Consider the following 26,126-nt stretch of genomic DNA (forward strand, 5'->3'; position numbering starts at 1 on the left):
ATCATTAAGACATCATTAACGTCATGTGAAATGAAATCAACAAGTATATATGTAATCCAAAACATGAAATAATATCATAATATTGTAAATCCAATATCTCTAAACTAATCAATGCATAAAATCAACCTAAAAGAATTTGACAATGATAACAGAAATGCAATCTAGGGGTAGGCACTACAAAAACCTTCATATGAGAAGAAGAGGTTCAACATCAAGATCATCAAAGGAAATTTGAGATTGAGATCAAAGTCAAATTGAAGATCGAGTTCAAGAGGGAATTTAACCACATGAAGATAATATCATCAAGCTCACAAATGTAATCAAGTTCAATCAAGTTTGCAATTTCAAGTTCCAAAATAAACATTAGAGGGCCCAAGTTTGTCAATTCAAGTCAATCCATGAGGATAATTTTTAAGGGATGGAGAAGATACGAAAGATGAAACAATTGGGGAATATGAACCATCACAGTTATCTTCAAGCAATTGATAGATTTGGTAGAGTTAACTAATGTTAATAATGCTAAATAGATCTAGAGGATAAAGATGATGAGGCAACACCTAGTGGTAGTTAAGCAATGACAGGGTTATGCAATTAGACAGAAATGGTTAGTTTTTCCTTGTTGAACAAAGGATTTTATTAATAGGTGCCTTCATTTTTAGTCATATTGTTAAATATGAGATTTTTAATTTTATTTTTCCTTAAGGGTATTACCAATTATTTGATTTCATCCATCATTGTGTCTAATAGATCTTTAGTTGTATTTACATATTATTGTTTATAAATGCATGCCAGTCTGACATTGATGTCCAATAGAGAAAAAAATCAAAAGGAAATTTTAGCATGAAGCCGCAAATCAAGGAAGGGAATGACACAATTATTTGAGGAATTGCAACAAAAGTGCAAGTAATTTTGTAGGCAAGATCCGTTTAGACAAAATATAAATATTTCAAGAACTCGTAACAATTAGGAATATAGGTACATATTTTTTATTCAGATTATTAAAAATAATCGTAAAAATTCTTGCTTTGAGAGAATTGGGTTATCAGGTTGTTTCATGCATTGATGAAAAATCTGCAAGGAAGATGGCACACCTTTTTTATGTCTTATTTTTATTACAATGACATTCAAATAAATTAATATATTCTAATTATAATTATTAAATTTAGATATATTTTCATTTTATCATAGTTTCACACTATTTTTTAATTAATAATTTATAAGTAAATTAAATCAAATAAATTTTAAGAATTGGACTTTATTTTTTTTGACCCATTATAAATATGTGAAATTGTTTGAACTTTAGGTTATTATTTTTTATATTTAATATTCATTTTACATTAAAAAAATCCCATCTCTTACTATGCACAAAAGCATTGCGAGTGCTAGTTTTATTCATTATTGAATTAGTTAAAATTGCAGTTCATTATGTGTGCAACAAACATGACTTATACTTTGTAGATAATGTCTAATTACAAAATTACTTAAGTTGTAGTATTGAAAAAATAAAAAATAAACATAATTTGACGAATTTTAATTATAATTTAAATATTTTCCTTTTAAATAATGTAACTCTATGCATATTTTATGATGCATGATGGATTGGATAAGTACTTTTTTATTTTAGTATATTTAATCAATAGTTATTTATCATTGCATTACAAATAAAATATTTTTTTCACAATTGATAATATAGATAATATTAATACCATTTATCAGTTAATGATAATATATAATTAGTTTGTTGTATAATATGTTCATTTATATTATATATACAATATTTTCTAATATATTAGAATTAATTAAAATTTTAGAAATTTATACAATAATATCATATTTTAGTATCTACTCTTATCACCCTTGCACCTTCTTCCAATGCAATTGCTAGTGCCAGTCAATATAAATCTTCAAATTCACCATTTCAAATAAGGAACCTGTCAAACTTTAGTTGATGTTAATATACATGTAAATCCAATGAACAAATCAAAATCATAACCCATAGACAAAGCTAGTACGTGGTCTAACCAATAGGAAATCTCCAACTAGGTAAAACAAGACACAAAACAATTTCTCCTAAAATTCCACGTCATTGACCTTTTCTACCTGGGCTTTACGCAGTGATGTATAATAAAAATTCTTTAAAACAGTGTTCTGAGCTTCCGCCAGCATACGCGGTTTCATAGAGGAAAGCAAATCGTATTTATTCTTTTGTGACAGTCGAATAATTTGAACAAGAAATAATGTATCTTGATTTTCTTACAAGCTCTAAGATTTCTCTGTGTTAAAATTTATCCAGGAGATTATGAAGGCCCTTATATTGGTTGGTGGGTTTGGAACCCGTTTGAGGCCGCTCACACTGAGTGTGCCCAAACCCCTTGTTGATTTTGCCAACAAGCCCATGATTCTGCATCAGGTATTTAGCTGTTTAGATTCGATCCTTGCATCTCCATTAACCTTTTTCTAAATGGAAATTTATGTTTATTTATGTGTCTTTCTATTACTGATTTATGCAGATCGAGGCTCTCAAACTTATTGGAGTCGATGAGGTTATATTGGCAATCAATTATCAGCCCGAGGTATCTAACCATTCCAATTGTTTTCTCACATTTCTGTCGCATAATCCAAAAGAAATCTCATCTCTCTTTGTGCAAAAGTGTTTTATTTACAAATATATAAAACTTATTCCTCAGTTTTTAACCATTTCAAAACCCTTGGGAATGAGCTGAGCTTTGAAATTAGGAGCTCGCTAGTTTCATCTTAAAAATATCTTAGCGTGGAAGTGGTCATGGGGATCTTCTGCTTTTTTCTGTAATATACAGTAGAATTCGCCTCTGTCTGATTGTTCTGATCTTTTATTTCTTTATGACATCTTTGAGTAAACTTACATTCTTGATGCGGTTCTCTTTTCAAATATCAGAAAAAAAGTTTATGAAGTGAAATTTGCTGAAACCCTTTGGAATCCAAAATGACCAATGCAACTTATAAGGGGCCTGGTAATCAATGTTGTGAATGTTTCACTAAATCTTCAAAAAAATTATTTATAAAATTTTGCAGACTTCGAGCTTGAACAGTATTTAACTTGTAGCACCTTTTTTAATGAATTGTAACACTTCCCTCCTTACACACTCAATGAGGAGGGTGAGACAAGTAAAGTAATGTGATGCCTGCATATTTAAACAAAATGTCTCATGTGATTCTTTAAGTCAAGGAATTTCCTTAATGTATGCAAAATTAGAGGTGTAATAATGGTGAACAGCATGCTGTTAAGATATTTTTCATTGAATCTCTTGCTAAAGGAGTGGTTGTGGATTGCCTTTTTCTTTTGGGGTGAACCACAAATATGGGGATCCTACTCACTTGGAGGAGGGTGGGGATACTCTACGAAGAAGATTGGCCATGTTCTTGGTATTTCCCTGCAGAATTTGGTATCAGTTCCCTAACTGATGCCAAACAAATCCCATGGGCATGTGAGACATGTATTGGAGCCTCCAGTATTCCTCCCAATCCTCAGATGCAAGAGCTCCCTTCCTGCTTGTGATTTTCTTGTTGTGATTGAGTATAAAGTCTGCAACGTCTGATGCTTATATTGGAGTCCCTGGTCTGATTTCTCACTGTTTGGATGAGACGAGTTTATGGTTTTGCATCATCTGTGGGTTGTGTTCTTGTGTGTTTTGAATTACTTACCAGAGTTTTTGATGCAGGAGTGACGTGGGTTTTGACCAATCAGCATCATCAAAGATGATTTCTGATTCAATTTTTGTTTGTGTGCCACCCTTAGGTTCTTAGGTGTGGGAGAAACCTATAAATTTCAAATTTGCAAATTTGCAAAATTAATTTTTTATTAATTTGGGCATCCCTCTTGGTGGGAAATAAGATTCTGATGTTCGTTTTCTGTTTGGTTACATGTTTATGACACCTTTTTAATGGTGGGTGTTACTTATGACAATCATCACTACATATAAGATCAACAATGATACATCATAGATAAGGAGTTACTTGTAAAAGGCATCTTTCACTATTCCAAATCAGCCTTGGAGTTTGAAGTGCTCCATTTTCACTTGGACGCATTTTAATTTTTGGGAAGGTAATGCACTTGGGTATCTTAGACAGTGGAGTTTCTTCTTTATGGAGGGGGTTATATTAAACCAATATATATCCTTTGTGTGCCCCATTTGGAGATCTTCTTTCTTGAGGGGTTTACATTTGACCAAGACTTAGACCATATTTGTTTGGGTGCCAATATCTGACCCATAGTTTCAGAACTCTGACTCGGTGGACTTAACCCACAGCAAGGTCTTGGCAAAGAAGATAACTGTTGTTTTACAAATAAAAATATTTAAAAAATTAATGATTTAGAGAACATAAGGAGCTATAATTGGAACATTGCACATCTCATATGATTTTCAAACACTCAATATCTGGAATTTCATCAATCATCTTCATAGTTTTGAACTTTAAAATGTATAACAGCAGCATAAGTTTATAAGTGTTTACAAAATTACATATAATGATATGTCCAAACCAGAAAAACAGCCAACTTAAGTCTACACCTTCCTCTTTCCTCTCCTAATGTAACTCAATTTTTTTAGGCCTTGAACTAGTAGGTGCTGTGGTATCTAAATGATGAGTTGACTCTTCTTCAGAACTAAAGTCATCATCTTTGCCCTCCTCCATTTCATCCATTGCTGCTTCTGCTCTCTCTAATTTTGCAAGACCTTTAGTAAGGAGGACATCATCACCATCATTTTGTTCATTGATGGTCCAATCACCATACAGATCAATCAATGGCCTCATGTGAAATGACATCCACCTTTCTAGTTCGAAGGTGAAGGTTGTACTGAATGAAGAATCTATCATTGAGGGTCTGCTGGGTCAACCTATTTCTCTTCTCTGTGTGAATGTTCTCGAATAAACTCCAATTGTGTTCACACCCACTAGGACAAAACACAGATGGCTATTATTTTAAGATCAGGTGTGACAGCATCATAGTTCTTCCACCATAAATCTACAAAAACATATTGAGAAATATAAGAATTGAGTAACAAAATGTAACAATCAAGTTTCTCTTTTGTTCTTGTAGTATTGAATTAAATATTTTATCTGGTTATATTTCTCTTTTGTCAATTGCTTGTTGTGAAGATAATAGTCTCCTTTCTGCACCCTTTTAGACCTTAAATGAAAAATTTATTTAAAATTAAATGATAAAACAAATATAGAAATTAGTTGCAATGCATGAAAAATGGATGTTTCTAGATACTCAAACTCAACAATGAATATCTCCAAATTCATAAATGTAACAACACACCCTACTAATATAATAAATCATGAAAACAAAAAATTTATTGCAAGATAAGTAAATGGCAATGAAATTGGAATAAATAAGTTCCATTTTCCTATGAACAAGAAAAGTAAGTTACCATTAACTATCCAGAAGAAGTTATTAGTTACATTTCACATGAAACTGAACTTAATGAATTCTTTTGATTTTCCAAGAGAGTAAAACATTAAAGAATATTGACATTGAAATAAGTTAGAACAGAATTAACTGACAAGAAAAGAAACTGTACATGCTATCCCTCCCTTTTCCATTATTCCTTCCATAGCTTTTGTCCATCATGGGCCAAAAGTAGCTTTTGTCATAACTTGGATATGAGTATCATCAAGGGTTTTTGCCACCTGACCATGGACCTTTTGAGTGTGACAAATAGTCACACATACAGCTTCCAATGGAAGTAGCCCAGCCCTTCCTTTGGGCACACAAATACGGTCTCCATTTTCTTGACATCCGAGACTCGGTGTAGAACCTGTAACTGCTGTAGCTAGGCATCCTAAGGACATCTTCACCTATTAGGTGACCTTCATAGCTAGGCACTGCACTACTGATACAAATCACAAAGAAAATCAACCTCCTTATGCCTCTTTTTTTGACATGATGAATGAAAATATCCACAAACTCCCACAAGACTGAAGGCTAGCATATATGTTCATCTCCACATTTTTGAAGATTCCTTACTCACATATCTACATTTGGACTTACTTCACTACATTTATGCTGCATTACTCTGGTATTCATTTGAACCCTGCTTGAGATCTTCTTGTGGTGTTTATAACTTCCTTAGCAGTGTGGGTGTGTCCAAAACAATTTTTTCTTAATTCTGGATGATTGGATGGCATCCTTTTCTCAATCTCATATTTGATACCATGTGTTTGGTTGCAAATGATGTAATGTAGTAGCTAGGACTCATGATGATAACAAATCCAAGGTCTGACATAAAATGAGCAGCAGTCTTAGTCATGCTTTTTTTGCAACATAGTTGCAATATATATTGCCTTTGTATCGTGTAGCAGTTTCCTTTTATCTACATTACTGGATTTGTACCCTAGACCCTCGGATCAGGTCTGGGTCCAAATCTGGTTATGATTCGCAAACCAGTTTGTGGTGGATTTGGGCAGTGTCCATGTTTGACCTTGTAGGTCAGTCTGGATCCGTGGATCTGGACAGACCCATAGTCAAGCACGGATCCACCAGGACCCAGAGGAATCTTGCATGAATCCATGTGGATTCCCAGGGACCCATGGGCCACAACATAAAAAGGTAGGGCCAAACTTTATTAAAATTGTTTTCTTTATTATTAATTTTTGCCTCAAACCCTAAAATGACTCTTATATGATATGGAGCCTCTAGAGTCCAGACACGTTTCGTTTCACATTTTCTCTCTCATTTTGCTCACTCCATTTTGCTAGTAGAACTGGTTTGGGTTCCAATGATGATGATGTTCTACCACTTGCAGCCGCTGAAGACCTCACTGATCCAGATTTTTCAATAATCATTTTGATGATTGATAAACACTTTCATGATTCATGAATATAGAATCATGTTTTGAACTTTAATGAACTATATTTTAAATTTTCATTTTATAATTCAGTAATTCAACGTGATGATTTTCTTTAGAATTGGGAACATAGACCAATGATTAATTTTTAATGTTTATCTTTGACCTTTGGCATCGATCAATTTTCAAGCATCTTAGATTCATACTGTCAATTGATTTAGTTTTACAATTATGCATATTTGTGACTGCTGAATATCCCACTGATCTGGATTATTTTGATAATCCATTTGATGATTGATGAATTCTTTCATGATTCATGAACATTGAATCGTGTTTCAAACTTTAATGAACTATATTTTGATTTCAGTAATTCAATGTTATGATTTTCTTTAGAATGGTGAACATAGACTAATAATCTAGTACTTAAATTTTTAATGTTTATCTTGGACATTTGGCATTGATCATTGATCAAGCATCATAGATTCATGCTATGAAATGCTTTAGTTTCACTATTATGTATATTTCTCTTATTTTGTTTTTGTCTATATATATACACACACTCACATGAACCCATACGAATCATAATGGGGAAAAAGAAATCATAAATCCAAGAACCGGATTCTCGTACTTGAACCTGTCCCCAAACTCGAATTGGCAACTTAGCTGAAGATAAAAGATGCTTTAAAACCCTATTTTTCGTTTCCTTGAACTGTGATTGTGGCAGGCTCAAAATTATGCTCATCTCTCCTAGACTGTTATCATAAAAATTACCTTGTCTACCAAAGTGTAGCACTGTAAATTGTACACCTTTGCTATGGATTCCAATTTCATGCTCTCCTAGTGCTCATTAGAGTGTATTTCATTTAATAATGCATTATAGGACTTCATTATGTATTTCTTAAATAAATAATTTGAAATTTGAGCCCTCTTCTAATTCAATTTGATCAAACTCTATATGTGCCCTTAATTATAAGTGTGCCTTATATTTATTTCATCCACTCATTCACCACTTGCTTACATAGGCTGTATTTTACCATGTGCGACCTTCTGTATTTTATCTCAATGTCACATCTCAATTTATGGAACAGAGCAGCTTGGTCTCAAATTGAGCTCCTTAACTTGAAAGCAAGGAAGTAAGGGCTAGGAGCCACCTTTCACTGGCTGGTACTGCATTAGAAATGGTAATGGTCTGATATCTCCTCCACCATTTGTCAAAAACCTTTCAGTGACTGCAAAGAAGTCATGGATGTAGCGAGAAAGATTGAGAACAGTAGATTTGTTGTTGGGAACAGAAGTAATATTAGCTTATGGCCTATGTTTGTTGTAGACAACCTTTATCCTTATCATGTATAGTTGGTGACATCCAACTATACAAATCCCTTAAATATCTTATCAATGTTCATCTTAGTGGAGGGGAATTTGGATTTCCAAACCTGTCTTGCTTACGAAGCTGATCAAGGATATCCAAATACTCAAATTCTCCTTGCCAGGGTATTTTCAGAAAATAAAGAATTTGTGACAGTATATAAGTTTGTCCTCTCGTAAGATCTTTGCAATTTTGTATTTAATTCCGAAGCACTTCAACATCTTTGTTTGCAAATATCATTTACATTAGTAAACTTATGAGACTTAAAAACCTGCTACAAACAATCAATCATCAAAAACCCGTCTTGCTTATGAAGCTGATCAAGGATACCCAAACACTCAAATTCTCCTTGCCAGGGTATTTTCAGATAATAAAGAATTTGTGACAGTATATAAGTTTGTCCTCTGGTATGATCTTTGCAATTTTGTATTTAACTCTGAAGCACTGTAACACCTTTGTTTGCAAATATCATTTACATTAGTAAACATGAGACTTAAAAACCTACTACAAACAATCAATTACCAAATACACAATTTCCCTACCATAAATAGAAAATCTGAATTTTTTGATCTCATGTACCCTCAACTTTCATGGAGCACCATCTGTGCATCAGCATGGCCTCCATACCTTCTCCTGAAGCAGTACATCCTACCATACATAGATGCACTAAATTTGAAAAGGGAAATAATAAGTATGTGGCATGAGCTGATTACCTTCTTATGTTGATAAAAATACTTCTTGCATTCTCTTCATCCTTGCAATAGCTTCTCATTTTGCATTCTCTGTACTTGAAAATCTCATAATAGCCCTTTTATCATGGTCGCATAAGCTCATGATCTGCTCAATAGAGGTAGGGAAGCAGAGAAGCTTAAACTAGAAAAAAATGAATTCTGTCCTGATTCATTTGCATGCTTGGAGTAATAATAGCATGGGTTAAGCATAAAACATTTGTGTAATCAAACTCATTTTTTAAAAACAAATAGAGCCTGTTGCTCCAGAATCCCAGTGATGAGATCTAGGTCCTTCCTCAGATCTTCATATATCAAGATTTCATAAAATTATAAATAAACAAATTTTCTCATCTAAACATTGAATATCTGATCTGCCTTGAAGGTGCTTGAGTATTAATCACATTGAATGGTATGACAAAGAACACAATGTGACCAACTAGGCATTTGAAAGTAGTGCATTCTGCCGTCCAACAAAAATCTGATGGCAGCTTACTCTATCGGATGATGATCCTGGGAGCATATTATACTGTGCTGCGCTGATTTGGAGACACTTGAATATCAAAATAGAGACACTGAATTTAAAGTAAGAAGTTATTTTTTATGTATGCTCCCATAGTCTATTAGAGGGCCCTCTAAACATCCAATTTCTTCCTCCAGATCTGAATTGTTGAATTTTTTGGCAATTACCCATGGAATGAAACCAATGTGCACCCATACACATTTCAACTCCCATAGTGAATGTTGAATTACTTACTTTGTGCTCATCCATGGCCACATTGTGTGCTGGCTTATCTAGGTGCAGGGTATACTAAATCTATCAGGCTCACTGAAGTCAAATCATCAAGATACTTCAAAACTACTCGCATTATGACTATGTTTCAAGTTGCAACTGCCATTTGGGTGCACTTGTATTAGCAAATGTATAGGTATTCTCTTTAATTGAATAAAGGCCTCCAAGGAGAAGAAAAATTGGCTTGATCAAACTGAATAAGATCAGCCACTGCCATGATCTTCTAGTTTCCTATTATATACTCATAACAGATCTTGGGCAAAGAATATGTATTCCTGATTGTTATTGCTGACAACCCATGTGATATTAGAGTGTTGCATCTTTTGCGAAGGTGAATCGTGGGGAGGTCCCAAGTACCAAGAACCCACTCCTTTGTGCATAGCCAATTCTCTTTCTAAGTAAAAGGAGCTATTTATCCTTCACTGCAATTGGTTTTCTTAATACTTTTTCCATACCTAGAGCATTTTTATGATGAGCAATTTCTTGCACTGCTAAATTTTCATTAACTTCATTACTGCAAATATTTTCTTTAGGTGAGAGATCATTAGAAAACACAAATATTTATTAAGGAATCTTTACATACAACATTGATCTGGATTCTCTTTGCTCTTGTGTAACTTTATTGAATCTCTATGTTCACTTTCTTTTCTTTTTCTTGTTGAGAAATTTAGCCTCATAGTGAATTGAAGCAAATTCCATATGTAATATATGTTAATATATATGTGCCAACTAACAACTGTAATCAAACCTACCTTCAATGTGGCTTATCAATCTCCATTAGGGAGACATCTATTTATGTAAAAAAATGAGTGTCTTTGGAGACTATTGACTTCATCTATCACCCGGAACAGACTGTTTCTGCTATCGCTGATCGATTATTTTTTTTGTGGTGGTGGTCTGCTATAGAATTTGGAGTACGGAAATGGGACTTGCAAGTCTTGTGTCAAACTGTCTGATTGTGCAAGCACTTGTTAGGGCCACTTTGAATATGGCATCAATGAGATATGACATCAACTCGAATATATGCGACTCACTTTTTATATAACATAGGAGAAATATTGAGGATTTATAATATGATTCTATATCTAGTGTATGCAGCATCTTTGTGAGAAGTCTTTTCTTAGCATTGATTAATATGAGTATGGTTACATGTGGACTAAATTGTCAGATCTGTTGAAGCAATGGCCACGATAAGGCTGTCAGAATATTGCTGTATGCCAATCCAATGATGGCATCAAATGTTCCTAAGATCATTGAAACCAAATGGCGGGATATGAGAGTTGCTAAATAATATTCACCAACTTTTCTGATATTGAGGAGCTGCAACTAATGGCAGTACGTTTGACAAGAGTCACGTCTGAATTGGAAAGTTGGTGAAAGGGCAGTGAGTCTTCCATAGACACTTCATTGGAGTTGTATGGTCAATATCATCCACGAAATATCAGCAAGCCCTGCACAGGTTTAACCATAAATCATAGTTGGTAAGAATGACTAAAAGTCAAAATTAGAAAGAGACTGATAGATTTTATGCAAAATTAAGTAAATGTTGATCGAGACAAGGATGGCCATATACAAACAAATAAAATCTTTATGGAGAGGATTAACATTAATATGTAATCACAAAGATCAAATATACATCAGCTCCGTAAAACTTGCCCAATACCGTCGGTTGCAAACACATTCGATGAAAATTTTCTGTGATCAAGGTGCTAGCTATTCACGTGGACAACATAGATACAAATCAATAAAACCTCATGGATGAAAAGGTGGACATCATGTTAAAAGAAAGGAGACATACGACATTGTCGAAGCAAATCATTATAGCTTACTGCCGATTAGATAGGAAGGAGTGGATGACATTGGAGAAAGGAAGACACTCAGATAAGGATTTCTATTATCACCCTCATGCCTGCCAGAAATGTCACCATGAGAAGCAAATAAAGTGCTAAGTGGGTGAGACATTGAACACTGTGTGGAGACACCATCGTACAATTCAACATTAGATGAGATCTCATCTTTGAGCAGTAGCTACATCATTTTCGCCAAGAGGGACCCATGCAAACGGCAAGTGGCTATTAAGGAAGAGGGAAGTCTCTTCATATAAAACATAAATGAGGAGGAAGCGCAACCAATATCATGGGCTTCGATGGATATTAAGATTGGGCATGATTTTAGGAATACAAACCAATCAATGTCCTTCATGAACTCAACCAACAGACTCACACGAGGAGTTAGAATCAGGAAAAGATAATGAGGAGTCAATTCTTAGAAAAGAGGTGATAAGTGAGAATCAATAACACTCTTAAAGCCAGTAAGGAGTTATGATAAACTAATAACAATGCCTTATGAAAGAAAAATGATGGACAAGGATGTCCCAAGGGCAATACAAGGAAGGAGACTTTCAGAGCTTTTATTTAATATGTGCAACCCCTCTTTATTTATTTATTTCTTCCTTCATGCTCTCGAGTGTCGTCCACTATAAAGAAGGATGATTGAAAACACAAGATGTGAATGTTCTTTAGAAAATCATCTGAGCAGTCTTAAGATGATAGCACACAATATTGGTGCAATTGTAGACTGGAAGGCTATTGTACATTCTTTTAGTCATGGACAGAATGTTATGAGTGTGGGATCAGTAATAATTAATAAAGGGAACACGACTAAGGAAAGGGTCAACACAAACTCACAGTGAAGATTGGCATAAGGAATACTAAGGAAGATGTCTATGAAGAATACTCTCATGCTTCTATTTATAATTGAGAAGATTGATTACTTTGGGATATCAATGAAGTCTCTTAAAGCTAACTCATCATAATATAAGATATATTGTTTAAATAGCCAATATTATATTATAAAGGGATGTGATTCTATGAGAAGAGATGGAAGTAGGAATAGGCATGCCTATTGGAAACATTTTATATCAAATACAAAACACAAATGCATATTAGCAAATTAGAGATAACATCTTAGGATTGTAGAGACCAAAAATGAAATGATGATAGACAAAATTACTTATATTGGAACATTGGAGGATGTATTCCTTCTGAGATCAATTCAGTTTGGTGGGAGCAACAACTTCTTAATTGAAGGCATTCATTAAGGGTTGCGCGGTGCATCTCATGATGATCATTAGACACTTTCTTTATTATTATGCTCTTGTTCTTTTTCTTGACCCCAAGGATGATTCTTTGCAAACAAGAAGAATATGAAGTTTTCCATAGTTCACATTGTGCGGGGAATAATAGTCAATGTTCCATTCCCACTCTTAGAGGGGAGATGTTCCATTCTCAAATAATCTAAGAAGACAATTCTGAATCTTCATGTGCAGATAAGTATTCTTATTTTTTACATTTTATCTCTCTTATTTGTAATTTCTATACATACCATAAAGATTATTTGCCTTGATCTTTTCCTTTATGTTTGAGAATGTTCTTACAGGAAAAGAAAGTTGGTACTTTACACATGCTACCAGATATTGTGTAGACTCAACCTAATGATAGTAGCTCCAAAGACCCTGATGGTCGAGATGGATAAAATGAGGCTCTTGAAGAAAACATCTTTGATGATTGAGATTATGAGACTCTTCTACATTAAGAGGGAGTATGACACTTCTTTGAAGGCAACGCAGGAGCTTAGAAGATTGATACTCAGAAGGAGTCTAGAAATACATGAGTGTGACTGCATGATTTTGATGGGCCCACACTTGAGTGCATCATGAGGAAGTATTGACTTATCATTAGAAAATCAAAAGATTGATATCAGATTCAGAGTGAGTTCGACAGGCATCCTTGGGTGAAGAGAGCTTTTGAGTAAGTAACTAAAGGACTTGACTTTCCAAGATCGATGTATGAAGGAAGAATTTTGAGGTGCAATCCTTTGTAAATGATATCTTCTCTATGAGGAGAAGTTCTAAGTAAAATTTATTGTAATGTATTCTTCTCTATGAAATAGAATTGAGGTGAAAGCCTTTGTACAACCCTCTGACCTGGTTCATGGTGGTTACTATTTCACATATGATATGTAATGAAAGGCGACGATCTTTTATTGACATATATAAATAGAAGGTAACCATTGTAAGGTGAAGATCTTATAAATGGTAGACCTATTATCATGACAGAGTTCATTAAGTTGTTGTCCCAGAGTGTTGGAAGTCATGATAACGAACATAAGATAACTATTGTAAGGTGATGACTTTATCAATAGTTGATCTATCTCCTAACACCAAAATGTGTTGGAGCAAGTGTTATCATGGTTCTTCAGGCCAAGTTTTGTTGGACACCTTGATAACCAACTTATCATGGTTCTTTGGGCTGGATTTTGCTAGACACTTTGATAATCAACTCATCATAGTTCTTCGGGCTAGATTTTGTGGGACACCATGAAAATTAATCTATTATGGTTCTTTGGCCAGATCTTTTCGGACACCATAACTTTAATCTATCATAGACCACACTTAAGGTGGTGTTTAAATCTTGTATTATAATTGCTTTAATTCTCTCTTTGTTAAAGAGGGAGTGTTGAGAAATTTAGCCTCATAGTGAATTGAAGCAAATTCCCTTTGTAATATATGTTAATATATATGTGTGTGTTGATGGATTTATGCTGATATCCATAAATATGCCATTCCAGGAATATCACATTGAGATGATACATCTCCATATGCTTGAGAGCATATTGTGTTGCATAACAAATCCTCCCTAGCTAAGAGGGAGTGTTAAGATTATAGCTAGAGTCGGCCTGATTTAATCTTAAGATGCAATGTTGATATATATATATATAATATTATAATATATATTAACTAATAATGATTAATCAAAGAGACATGTCTCCTACTCTTATATTTATAAGAGATTGGGATCTGCATTTGGAACATATCTATAACAAAGGCAATATAATTACATTTCCAGAAATTATCCATGTTACTTATCATTTCTTCCTCAAGTAGATTATGCCTGAGTACATTCATCACAACCTTAGGTCCCTTCATCTGTTTTCAGGCTATTTATCAAATTCCTCCAATGCTTCCTCTCATTTCATTTCTTCTTTGCTTCAACATCTCTGGTTTGGTTCCCAAGATTCTTTGCATGAGAAGCAACTTTTCTTTCTTTTGAGCTCATTTTTGGTATCATATTCCTTCCTTGCAACATGAGAGATCTTATTCTTCTTAGGAGTGGGAGGTACCCTATAATGAAATTTGTTCCAAGAGTCGAAACATGTAGTTTGTTTTATGCCTTGTTGAGGCTTTTATTTCAATTATTCTCCCTTCATTAACATTTTCCTTTTTCATGCTCACTGGTCTGCTCCTTAACCACCTTTGACTCCCTCATCTCAAGATGTTCCAATCATAATTGTATTTGGTTGCACATTCTATGGCTACTGATTTTTCTCTAGATTCTTGATCTCTTTGTGTTGCTTCCTCTCTTTGGTGGTACCTTCTGTTCTTATCCTCTTTGGGCAGTTTGAGAAAGAGAATTCTAGATATTTTTTAAATGATAAAGTTACCTTTAAACCTGCTTTTATAAATCTTTCTTTTCCTTACAAAGGAAAGTGGGTCTGGGGATTCTATCAACAAATTCAACCATTTTTCTTTGCTTCATCATCGCCTTTATTCTTGTCACTATGGGATCCTAAAGAATTTGTTCCACCATACATTAGAATCTTGAAGAATGATCCTAAAATTCACAGGCTAGCAGGATAATCATTGTAAAATCCTAGGCAGCTAAATTAGGGCAAACAAAATTCTGATATAAATATTTTATCAAAACTCTCAAAATAACCCAAAAAATTCCTTTCAGCTTTCAACTCACCTTTATGCAATAATATTTATTATTACCCCCTAATATTAAAGGTTGTGTTTGTTAGTGAAGATTGCATATTTAAATAGCTACCCAATCTTGCAAGCCCTAGTTCGTACATGATTTACTCATTAATTCCAAGAACCCAACAAATAGAGTTCAAAATAATTTGTTGTAACCATGTTTGGCAATAATGCAGAATTCTTTTACATTTACTTGTAAAATTTATTTTCTTTGTCACATTTCACCAAACATTAACTAAATATTTGATCAAGTTCTCTGGTAGTGTAAAATCAATTGTAGAGATTTTGTTCTATACATTGAATGGCCCAGGGTACATTGGTATACACTAATACAACATCATTAATAGGCTAAAGTACAAAAATTGCACTAGTAGTAGTAATACAACTCATGGTTGCATAATTGCAACAACAAACTAAAGATAGATGTTTAATGATAACCCAGATTGTAGATCATTTATTGTATCAAACAAGATTGTAAAATGCTACAATAGTTTGCTACAATAGCTATAACAAACTGAAACACCATTGCTTACAACTACAATGTCATGCAAATGTGACATCATTGGTTTCCACCACCATGAAAGTACAAACATAACCTTTGAGTGAGATTGACCCTTTAGGCCAAAAGGGTATCATCCTCTAACATGTCTGATCCAAAGGTTTTTTCCTTTCAACTTCCTGCAAATGTGTGGGTTTTTGTACACATATCTAGATGCTCAACACCCATGCTTGTATAAACTTCTAGTCATGTAGGGAGTAGGTGAGGTGAGTGGTGAAAGAGGGTGGTCATTTTCGAGTTTTTTGATCAATACTTAATGACATTTACTGCTAGTTGAAGGATGAAGTTTAGGTAAATTGGATGACGATAAGGATAAGTCTGAAACTTTGAAAATGCAAGGAAAAAGAGGGGTTAGGAGGAAAGAGTGTAGAGTATGTGAGGTAGAGATACATAATGACTCCTCTCTTAACACTAGTTGAAGACTGTAGTTTAGGCAAGATGGATGGCAATAAGGACAAGGCAAGGGAAAAGGGCAGTGTTAGGAGGAAAGGGATGACAAAATGGAACTTTGTGATAGCTTGCCATGGGAAGGGAATGAAGGCAGGGAATGTGAGGTATGCTTTGATGGATAAGTTTGACACTTTGACAAGCATACATGAAAAGAAAAGTTTGGAGGAAAGGCATGTCGAGACGGGGAACTTTGAAATTCCTGTAACTGACAAACACTGTGAAGACTGAGTATGCTTTCAAACTTGAAGACTTCAAGGACCTTATAAATACACGTGGGAATAGAAGAGGAAGAATACACAGAGAAAATTAACCTAGACGAGATGCGGAAAATAGAAAAGAGATGATTTTGATTATAACATTGACTATTAGACAAAGGGGACATGACATCTCACCTCCTATTCCTTTTCCTTGTGAATGTTAGTGTGGGCTAGCATAAAATAGATTAGAAAAAAGTATGTTTTTAGGAGGTCCCTCAAGTATTGGAGTTGGCCTAAGTTTTTCATTGCGTGGATTGAGTCATTTTTAAGCTCAAATATAGTGCCTCTTTTGTGATTTACCAAGTCAAGGAAAAATCATAAAAGGAATGATGACATGGACTGCCCTTCCTTTATGTACCCAAAAGCAACCATGTGCAATAATGCTGGATAGCATGCTTGTAAAATCTCATCCATTGGATCTCATGCTACATATATGTCCATGGATTGTCCTTCATTTTATGGTAAATAACAAATATAAGGATCTTACATTTTGTGGGGCTCTATGAAGAAGATTGATAACATTCTTGACATTTCTTTGTAGATTTTGGTCCCTAGTTCTTGCCGATGTGAGTTTTGTTCCACTACAACATACATAATCGAATACTTAATATCTTGGGATGATCCAACTCTCTCTTGAATAAGGATGCTTATATGCTAAACAATGTAGATAGGTTGTGTAATCAAATGAGACAACTCTTATTGTGGACTTTCACCCATTTTATGATGGGATATGCTGGTTATCACCAAGGGACTTGCATCATTCATTCCATGGATATCAACTACTTCAACATTTCTAATCAACAAAATTGCATTATAACAACAATTTGAACAAGTTTCCTCTCCTGCTCTACACTTAATCTAATCTCCTCTCTAATGAATCTAAAATCTAACCTCTTACAAATGAGCAGGCCTTGGCCTTTTGTAGTTGTTCAATTACAATGAAGGGCCAAGAGCGATTCAAGATCGAGGGCCAAGATTCACCTGCTACAAGCCCTAATTAGGGTTGCCACACTATCATCCAACTACAAGAATGCACCACCTTAATGACCAATAAGAAAATTACAATGCTTGTGAGAGCAAATGAGAAAATTCTACACTTGGCATAATATGATTGATTGTGCTTGGACACGTGATTGGAATTTCTTGGCTGGTTGAGGACATGTAGGCGCCACCTCAACATCCTTATCTCATAGACTCGACCAATTCTTTGGTGATGAGAAAATCTATTGATACTCAACATTATTAAGTCTTCACTTGTGTTGGCATATTCCCAAATTGCTTCATCTTCTCAAATTCTCTCCATCTTTGTTCTTAGAAATTTTCTCATTGTCATGATTTGAACTTGATTGCACTTGCAAACTTGATATCTCTATCGATGGCTTGACCTTCATTTTCTTGAAGTCATGAAGTTTTCATGCACTTGGATCTTTCACAGTGAACTTGGATTTTAGGAGGAAATTGAAGTTGGTGATAATTTTCTTTCACTTGTGGATATCGATTTTTCTTGTGTCAAATTTGTTCTTTAAATTCTACTTTGATAAATCTGAGCTTGAACTTGGGATTTGCAATTTGATAATCTGACTTTGAACCTCCTCATTTGAAGCCCTCAGACTTGGTCTTGTGCATTTTCAATAAACCTTCTCATCTACCAGGTCAACATAACCAAGAATTCCCATTAAAATACAGAGGCGAAATGCATCTCTATCCTGAAATCCGTACTCAGATTTCTTCCCCTTCAGCACCTTATATCTCTGATTTTTGAAAAAATCAGCGATGTTCTCACTTAAAACCTTTCTCCAAAATAATTTCCTAAGCCTTAAATTGCTGCCAAAGAGAAATTTCTGCCCTTGGAGTGAAGTTGCTGCCTTTGGGAAGAGATTGATCTGCTTGTAATTGTGGTGAAAATCGTTTATCTCCACTTTCTTGATGAAGAGGCATGCCTTTATTTAGACTGACCTGCCCCTTCACTAGCCAATACAATACATTTAAACTTAATCTTTGTATTGTTTCATGCAGGTGGACTTCAATTAAGGGTGAAAGGCAAGTTTTTAGACAATGAAATTGCCATGTGATCAAACTTCCATCCCACCAACAATCTTGATTAAGTTCTGGGTGGAGATTGAGGGTGTCTGAGGATTTGAATTTTAATTAGGGGATTCATTCAATATCATCAATTGGAGTTGGATCACCTTTACCTTTTTTCTTTGCTAGCTGATCAAAATCAATGTGTTTAGGGATGCATTTTAATCTGATTTTGCCTTGATCTGCATTATGATTTTGCCCTTATTCATCAAGATTTCCGTTGCTACTTGCCTCATGCCTCCGTTTCATCCTTCTCAAGAGACTTGGGGTCTATTATATGTTTCAAATACTATCAATTCCTTGTTAAAATTCTTTTGCGAGTTGGGACTTCACCATCATCTTGGGGCGGAATCTTACCCCCCATGAGATTAGGAATCCCAAGAGGCGGTCAGACTTTGACCCCCTCTTAGGATTATGCTTTTAGACTTTCATCTTTACCAATCTTTATGATCTGATCTGACATCTCATCCTTCACTCTTTGGTTGGTCTTAGTCTGTTTTATGGTGTTTCGAAGTTTGAAAACAAAAGCCTTTGCTTTGGTAGAGGGTGGATTTCTCATGCATATTGGGATTGAGAATCCCAAGTAGCGGGCAAATTCTACCCCCTCCTTCAAACTACTCCTTTGCCTTTCACATTTGATTCTGTCCAATTTAGGCTTGAAAGTATCCTCATTCCTCATTCTTGGCTTTGGTCAAACCTAATTGAGAGCACTCAGTGAACATCAAACATGAAGTTTGAAATTGGTTGAATATTCAAGGGTTAGAAAAAATTTGATCAAATTTGCTGACAAATTCGCATTCAAAAAATGTGTTGATCTTCCATAAAAAAATATTTTCGTCGGGCACTTTTACTCAAATACAACTATAAATGAAAATGCAATGTTTGGCTAGGGAAACTATTTGATCCACAGGTACAATGCATGGGCACAAACATAGGGTTGTTTTGACTATTATTGCTATCTGTGCAAAGTCAGCCAAGCGAGTCCGAAGTAACCCAAAAAATATGACAAATAATTAGGGCATGATCTTGGTCAATTATGTTTTCACTATTTAAGTTTTTTTAAAAAAAGTTCTTTTGTTCAGTTTTGATATTCGATGAAAAACTTTGAAATGATTTTGCTTTACATTATTGTTAATTCTATAAAAAAAATTAAAATGAAATTTTAAAATTTGTGTTTTAAAATAAAAACTTGCTAAGATGTTAATAAAAAAATCAAATATTATTTTTTTACAAAAAAATTGTAAATTATAATAATTTTAACATCTTTTCTCTTTGGAAAATAATTATTAAACTAATTTGATAAATTATTAGATATATTACTTTTTGTTTTTTTTTAAAATATTAATTTAAGGCAAATTTGTTGTCGAGTTTTTTCCAAAGCTTTTATTCTTGTCGAACTTTGTCCGAATTTCATTGTTGTCAAACTCGAATTCGATCCTTATGACTTAGGGTCGGACTATATGTTTGCAACTCATCTTCAATTCCCATGTTATTACGATAATAGATAATTGTCTATTATTAGTTAATGGTTATGTATTGTAAATATCTAGTTAGCTTTAGTTTGCTTCCTTTTTTCAGCTTTCTTTGTTAGTATCGAATGTTCCTATTCTTTATGATCATTTCCTAAGGAAACATTGTTTTATCCTTTTGTATATAATGACCTTTCGGTCTCTGTTAATAACAAGCAAGTATTTTACCAATTACTTTCGTAATATGGTGGTATTAGAGCCAATGCTTCAAATATTTTCAAAAAATAATAATTTATTTTGAAATTGTTTGTTAAATTTTTTTGAAATTATTTCTGAGGTTTTTTCACATAAACCCGGCCAAGGTTTCCGTTCGTTTTTGAAGAATTACAATCATAAAGAATCGAACCAGTATTACACTCAGCTAGGGTTTTTTAGTGAAATAAATCATCGAATTTGTTTGAAAATCTTCAAATCGTGACTGTTCATATGTGCTGAAATGGTGTTTGTTGTTGTGCGTGCCAAACTTTGGTGTCGTTTTTTGCTGATATAAGGCAGCTCGTGATTCTGTATTTCTGCAATTTTAGGGTGAAGAATCTGTTCGTTCTATGCTGTCCTTGCAAACAATGCCTCTTCCAACGCCAACATTGTCCATTTTTGGGCATTTTTTACAACGTTCTGCCATTTTTCTGCAAATCCAAGCTTTCATGGTTGCTGATTGTGTTTTTTTCGAAACCCTAATTTTTGACCTTTTAAAAAAAATTTGATTACAAACTATTGGTGGGTTTTTCGAGAGCTCAACTGGTTGTCCGTTTTTTCTAGGTGCCTTGTTTTTTGGGCTCAATTTTCGAGCCAACGGATCCAAAAAACGACACCATATTCCTTCTGGGTTTTTCAAGCTCTCTTTTAGGTCACTCTCTGATTTTTCTAGGTCTTCCATTTTTTGCCTCAAAGAATGTGCCTTCACAAATTTTCATTGTTTTCATTGAAAAACGTGCTATGGCATCTCTGACAAACATTCTACTCGAGCATAACTCCAAATTCAATGGTCAAAATTATGGCACTTCGAAGCAGCGTATCATGGCAATTTTTGAATATCGGAACACCGATCAACTTGTAGTGGGTGTTACGAAACGTCCGACTGCTACTAGTTCTGATCAGGATACGTGAGATCTAAATAATTGGGACGCAGTGATGCTTCTCAAACTATCCGTGGCTGATGATCAGCTTTCTTAGATTCCATTTGGCAAGATAGCTGTCGAGATCTGGACACATCTCAAAGGTCTTCATGAGACTTTTGACAAAAGCAGAGATTTCTTTTTGAAGAACACTCTGTTTTCTATTGTCATGGATGAGTGAACCTCGCTCCAGGAACATCTGAATAGGCTTCAAGAAATTTGTGATTGGGTACTTGCCATTGATCACAAGATGGAGGAAGAGGATATTGTGGTTATCACTCTTCGGAGTTTACCAAAGTCCTATGAGCATTTTATCGAGACTCTCAACATCACGTCTACTAGTGTTGATTTGAAGTTCACTGATCTCTGCACCCTGCTGCTTTAGCAAGATTAGTGGAAACAACAGTTCGGTAGCAGCTCCAGTTCCACCTCCACAGAGCAAGTCTTTGCTGCGAAATCCTTTTAGAAGGATAAAGGCAAGTTTCAGTAACCATCTAAGCAGAAGTCTTCTGCTCCAGCATTAGATGGTTCCTGAAAGAAGACCATTCAATGCAACTACTACCACAAGTTTGGACACATGAAGGTTGAATGTCGAAAATGCTTAGTTGCACAGTCTAAGCAATCAGGTATGCAGCCCAAAGCGAACAATGCAGAGCACATTGAGTAGGTGGAATATGCCTTTTACGCCTTCATGGCCAAAAGACTCGATGATCATGTGAAGTCGTCTGCCTGGTACATTGATTCAGGTGCCTCTTATCATTTCACTCACTGTCGAGACTAGTTTATTGACTACTAGCCTTATTCAAACTGTTATTTTTGGTGGCGGAGAAGAGTACATGGTTGTTGACTAAGGCAACATTTAGATTCAGTCTGCTAGGAGGAATCTCATATTCCTTGATATGTACTACATTCTAGGGATGGAACTAAATCTACTCTCAGTCAGTTAGTTGCTGAGACATTCTCCACATTTGAATGTCACCTTCAGTTCACATCAGTGCACCATCACTAATCGGTTGACTCAGTCTACTATTGTAGTGGTTCTTGAGGATCATGGTCTTTTCAAACTTACTGATTCTGGTGATTTTTGGGACATAGCTATGGCTGCTCGGTGGTCTTTTGTCAACACACTTTGGCATCAGCGATATGGGCACTTAAATGTGCATTATTTCTCACAGCTTGCTCGGGATGAGCTTGTTCTTGGATTGCCAGAGATTCAGACTCAACAACTTGGAGTTTGTGATACATGCTAGGTTGGCAAGCAACATCGCACACTTTTCACCAGTGGCGATTCATGGAGAGCTTCTCAAGTACTTTAGCTTGTTCATGTCAATATCTGCGGCCCTATGGCCACTCCTATTCTTGGGTCGAGGTATTTTTTAGTTGTTTGGTGATGATTTTAGTAGAAAAATGTGGCTGTATTTCCTTAAAAAGAAATCAGATGCATTTCTTGTATTTCAAAAGTTTAAACCTTTAGTTGAAAAAGAGTCTTGGAAATCTATTATTAATCTTTGATTAGACGATGGAGGTGAATTTTGTTCTAATGTTTTCTCCAGCTTCTTGGATACACATGGCATCAAACGCCAGTTAACCACACCCCACAGGCCACAACAAAATAGTGTAGTTAAACATCAGAACATGACAATCACCGAGATGGCTCGATCCATGCTTGAACACAGACATATTTCGAAGAAGTTTTGGGCAGAAGTAGTTAACATTGCAGTTTATCTATTCAACTGGTCACCCACAGTGGTGGTCAAAGGTAAAACTCCAGAAGAGGCTTGGTTAGGTCGGAAACCCATAATCAGTCACTTGAAGGTATTTGGCTCCTTTGCTTTTGTTTGGATCCTGATGCGTCACGCACCATGTTGGATGCCAAGAGTTAGAAACTCATGCTTGCTAGATACAACAATATTCACAAAGCCTACTGCCTGATTGATGTTGAGACATCTCGTCTCATCTGCAGTCGAGGTGCAGTCTTTGATGAGCAGTGAGGACCATTCATGCCTATTTATCCTGTTCCTAATCTAGTAGACGAGCCTATGAAGGCTCATGATTTGGGAGTTCGGCTTCCATTAGGTCCACCTAATGGGAGGGCTCCATTAGCTCCTACAGCTCTAGTTATACCAGTGATACCTATACAGACACCTTCGGCTTCTCCTGCAGGATCACCTCGATTTGTAGATGCTTCACCTGAGTTTGATCCCGATTCTTCTGATGAGGACCTTGATCACTAAGCATCTCTTGATACAAATGTTGGTCATTCTCCTATCCGGCCTAAGTGGTGGGCTAAGACACTTGCTGATCTTCATGATGATGAGCTCATAGATGGGAGAACTGCTAGGAAAAAGAGAAAAACTACAGAGTGTTAACTTTGCTCTCATGGCCAACATTTATAGTGTTTTTGAACCTCAAACATATTTCAAGGCTAAAGGAAATTCCAGAATAGGAACAGGCCATGACATCTGAACACCAAAGCCTGCTGAAGAACAACACCTAGGTCCTTTTTGATCTTCAACCAAGGAAGAAACTCATTGGCTGCAAATGGGTTTATAAAATCAAATACAAATCGGATGGTACTTTGGACAAGTACAAAGCTTTTTTTGTGGCGAAGGGCTTTTCTCAGCGTTAGGACATTGATTATGAGGAGACCCTTGCTCCTACTGCAAAGATGAGCACCATCAAATTATTCCTAGCCATGGCAACACAATTTGGCTAGAAGGTCCATCAGATGGACATCAAGAGTGCTTTCTTGAATGGTGATCTCCATAAAGAGGTCTACATGACGCAACCTCCTGGTTTCAAGGTTGTTGGTAAAGACCATCAGGTTCTCAAATTGGTAAAAGTCCTCTATGGCTTGAAGTAGGCCCCTCAGGCATGGTACGTAAAAATTGATAAGTACCATCAGATGGACATCAAGAGTGCTTTTCTGAATGGTGATCTCCATGAAGAGGTCTACATGATGCAACCTCCTGGTTTCAAGGTTGCTGGTAAAGACCATCAGGTTCTCAGACTGGTAAAAGCCCTCTATGGCTTGAAGTAGGCCCCTCGGGCATGGTACATAAAAATTGATAAGTACCTCAATGGTCAAGGCTTCAAGAGGAGTTCTTCAGATCAAATTTGCACATCAAGACTATTGATAGTGACATCATCCTTCTGGTTATTTATGTGGATGATTTGATCATCACTAACAGTTCGACATCTTTGATCCAATGAATCAAAGAAAATTTATGCTGGTCTTTTGATATGATAGACCTCGGGCTTATGCATTACCTCGGGCTTATGCATTATTGCCTAGGTGTTGAAGTTTGACAACGGTCCTCTGGTATATTCATCTCTCAGTCCAAATATGCCAGGACCTTGTTAGAAAAATTTTGTATGCAGGACTGCAAGCTTGTACCTACACCTATGGAGAAAGGTCTCAGGTTATTTGCTAAGTCTGATTATACTACATATAGGCAACTAGTAGGCAACCTCATCTACCTCTCTTCTACTAGGCCTAATATCAGCTTCGTAGTCAACTATATTTCACACTTTATGAAAGCTCCTAAGGCTGATCATTGGATGGCAGCAAAGCGTGTGCTTCGTTATGTGAAGGGCACTTAAGATTATGAACTTCTGTACTCTCGAAGCTCTAATCCCAAACTCAGTGGGTTCACAGATTCAGATTGGGCAAACTCTGTTGATGATAAAAAGTCAACTTCTGGATATGTGTTCAATTTGTGATCCAGTGCAGTTCCCTGGACCAGTAAGAAGCAATAGGCAGTTTCTCTCTCCTCTACAGAGGGACTGTTAAGGCAGGATGTGAAGCTGTTTGGCTTCGTTGGATGCTTGGAGATATGCAGATGTCACCAGCAGGACCAACTACACTGTTTGTTGATAACGAAGGTGTTATCAAGTTAACACGAAATCCAATCTTCCACGAACGAACCAAACATGTGGATTTTCATTGTCATTACATACGACAGCTGGTTGAAGACGAGACTATAGATTTGCAGTATGTTCCTACCACAGATCAGACTGTAGACATTCTCACCAAGCCTCTTGGTCCTAATAAGTTTGTCAAATTCAGATGACAACTCAGTGTTTTAGATAGATTAACCATTAAGGGAGGGTATTATGATAATAGATAATTGTCTATTGTTAGTTAATGGTTATCTATTGTAAATATCTAGTTAGCTTTAGTTTTTTGCTTTTTCTGTTAGAATAGAATGTTTCTATTCTTTACGATCGTTTCCTAAGGAAACATCGTTTTGTTCTTTTGTATATAATGACCTTTCGGTTTCTGTTAATAACAAGCAAATATTTTACCATTACTTCCGTAATATGGTATCAGAGCCAATACTTCAATTTTTTTCAAAAAATTATAGTTTCTTTTGAAATTATTTGGTAAATTTTTTTGAAATTATTTGTGAGATTTTTTCACATGAACTCGGCTAGGGTTTCCGTTTATTTTTTGGAGAATTACAATCATAAAAAATTGAACTAGTATTACACTCAGCTAGGGTTTTTCAACGAAATAAATCGTCGAATTTGTCTGAAAATCTCAAATCGTGACTGTTTATATGTGCCAAACTGGTGTCTATTCTTGTGTGTGCTGAA

General features: G+C 35.4%; 1 protein-coding gene across 1 annotated transcript in view; it reads left to right on the forward strand.

Annotated features, from left to right (window-relative positions):
• Nucleotides 1-2,225: 2,225 nt before the first annotated feature.
• LOC149578261 (mannose-1-phosphate guanylyltransferase 1-like) overlaps nucleotides 2,226-26,126 on the forward strand; it is a 32,171-nt gene continuing 8,270 nt past the window's right edge. Inside the window, exons 1-2 of the mRNA XM_089827989.1 lie at nucleotides 2,226-2,410; nucleotides 2,511-2,573. Coding sequence (XP_089684115.1) covers nucleotides 2,300-2,410; nucleotides 2,511-2,573 — 174 coding nt within the window. The 5' untranslated portion in view covers nucleotides 2,226-2,299. The remainder of the gene's footprint in view (nucleotides 2,411-2,510; nucleotides 2,574-26,126) is intronic.

This window comes from Cupressus sempervirens, chromosome 1, assembly GCF_028749045.1.
Source record: "Cupressus sempervirens isolate cs-2001-9-10 chromosome 1, ASM2874904v1, whole genome shotgun sequence".
Classification (NCBI taxonomy): domain Eukaryota; kingdom Viridiplantae; phylum Streptophyta; class Pinopsida; order Cupressales; family Cupressaceae; genus Cupressus; species Cupressus sempervirens.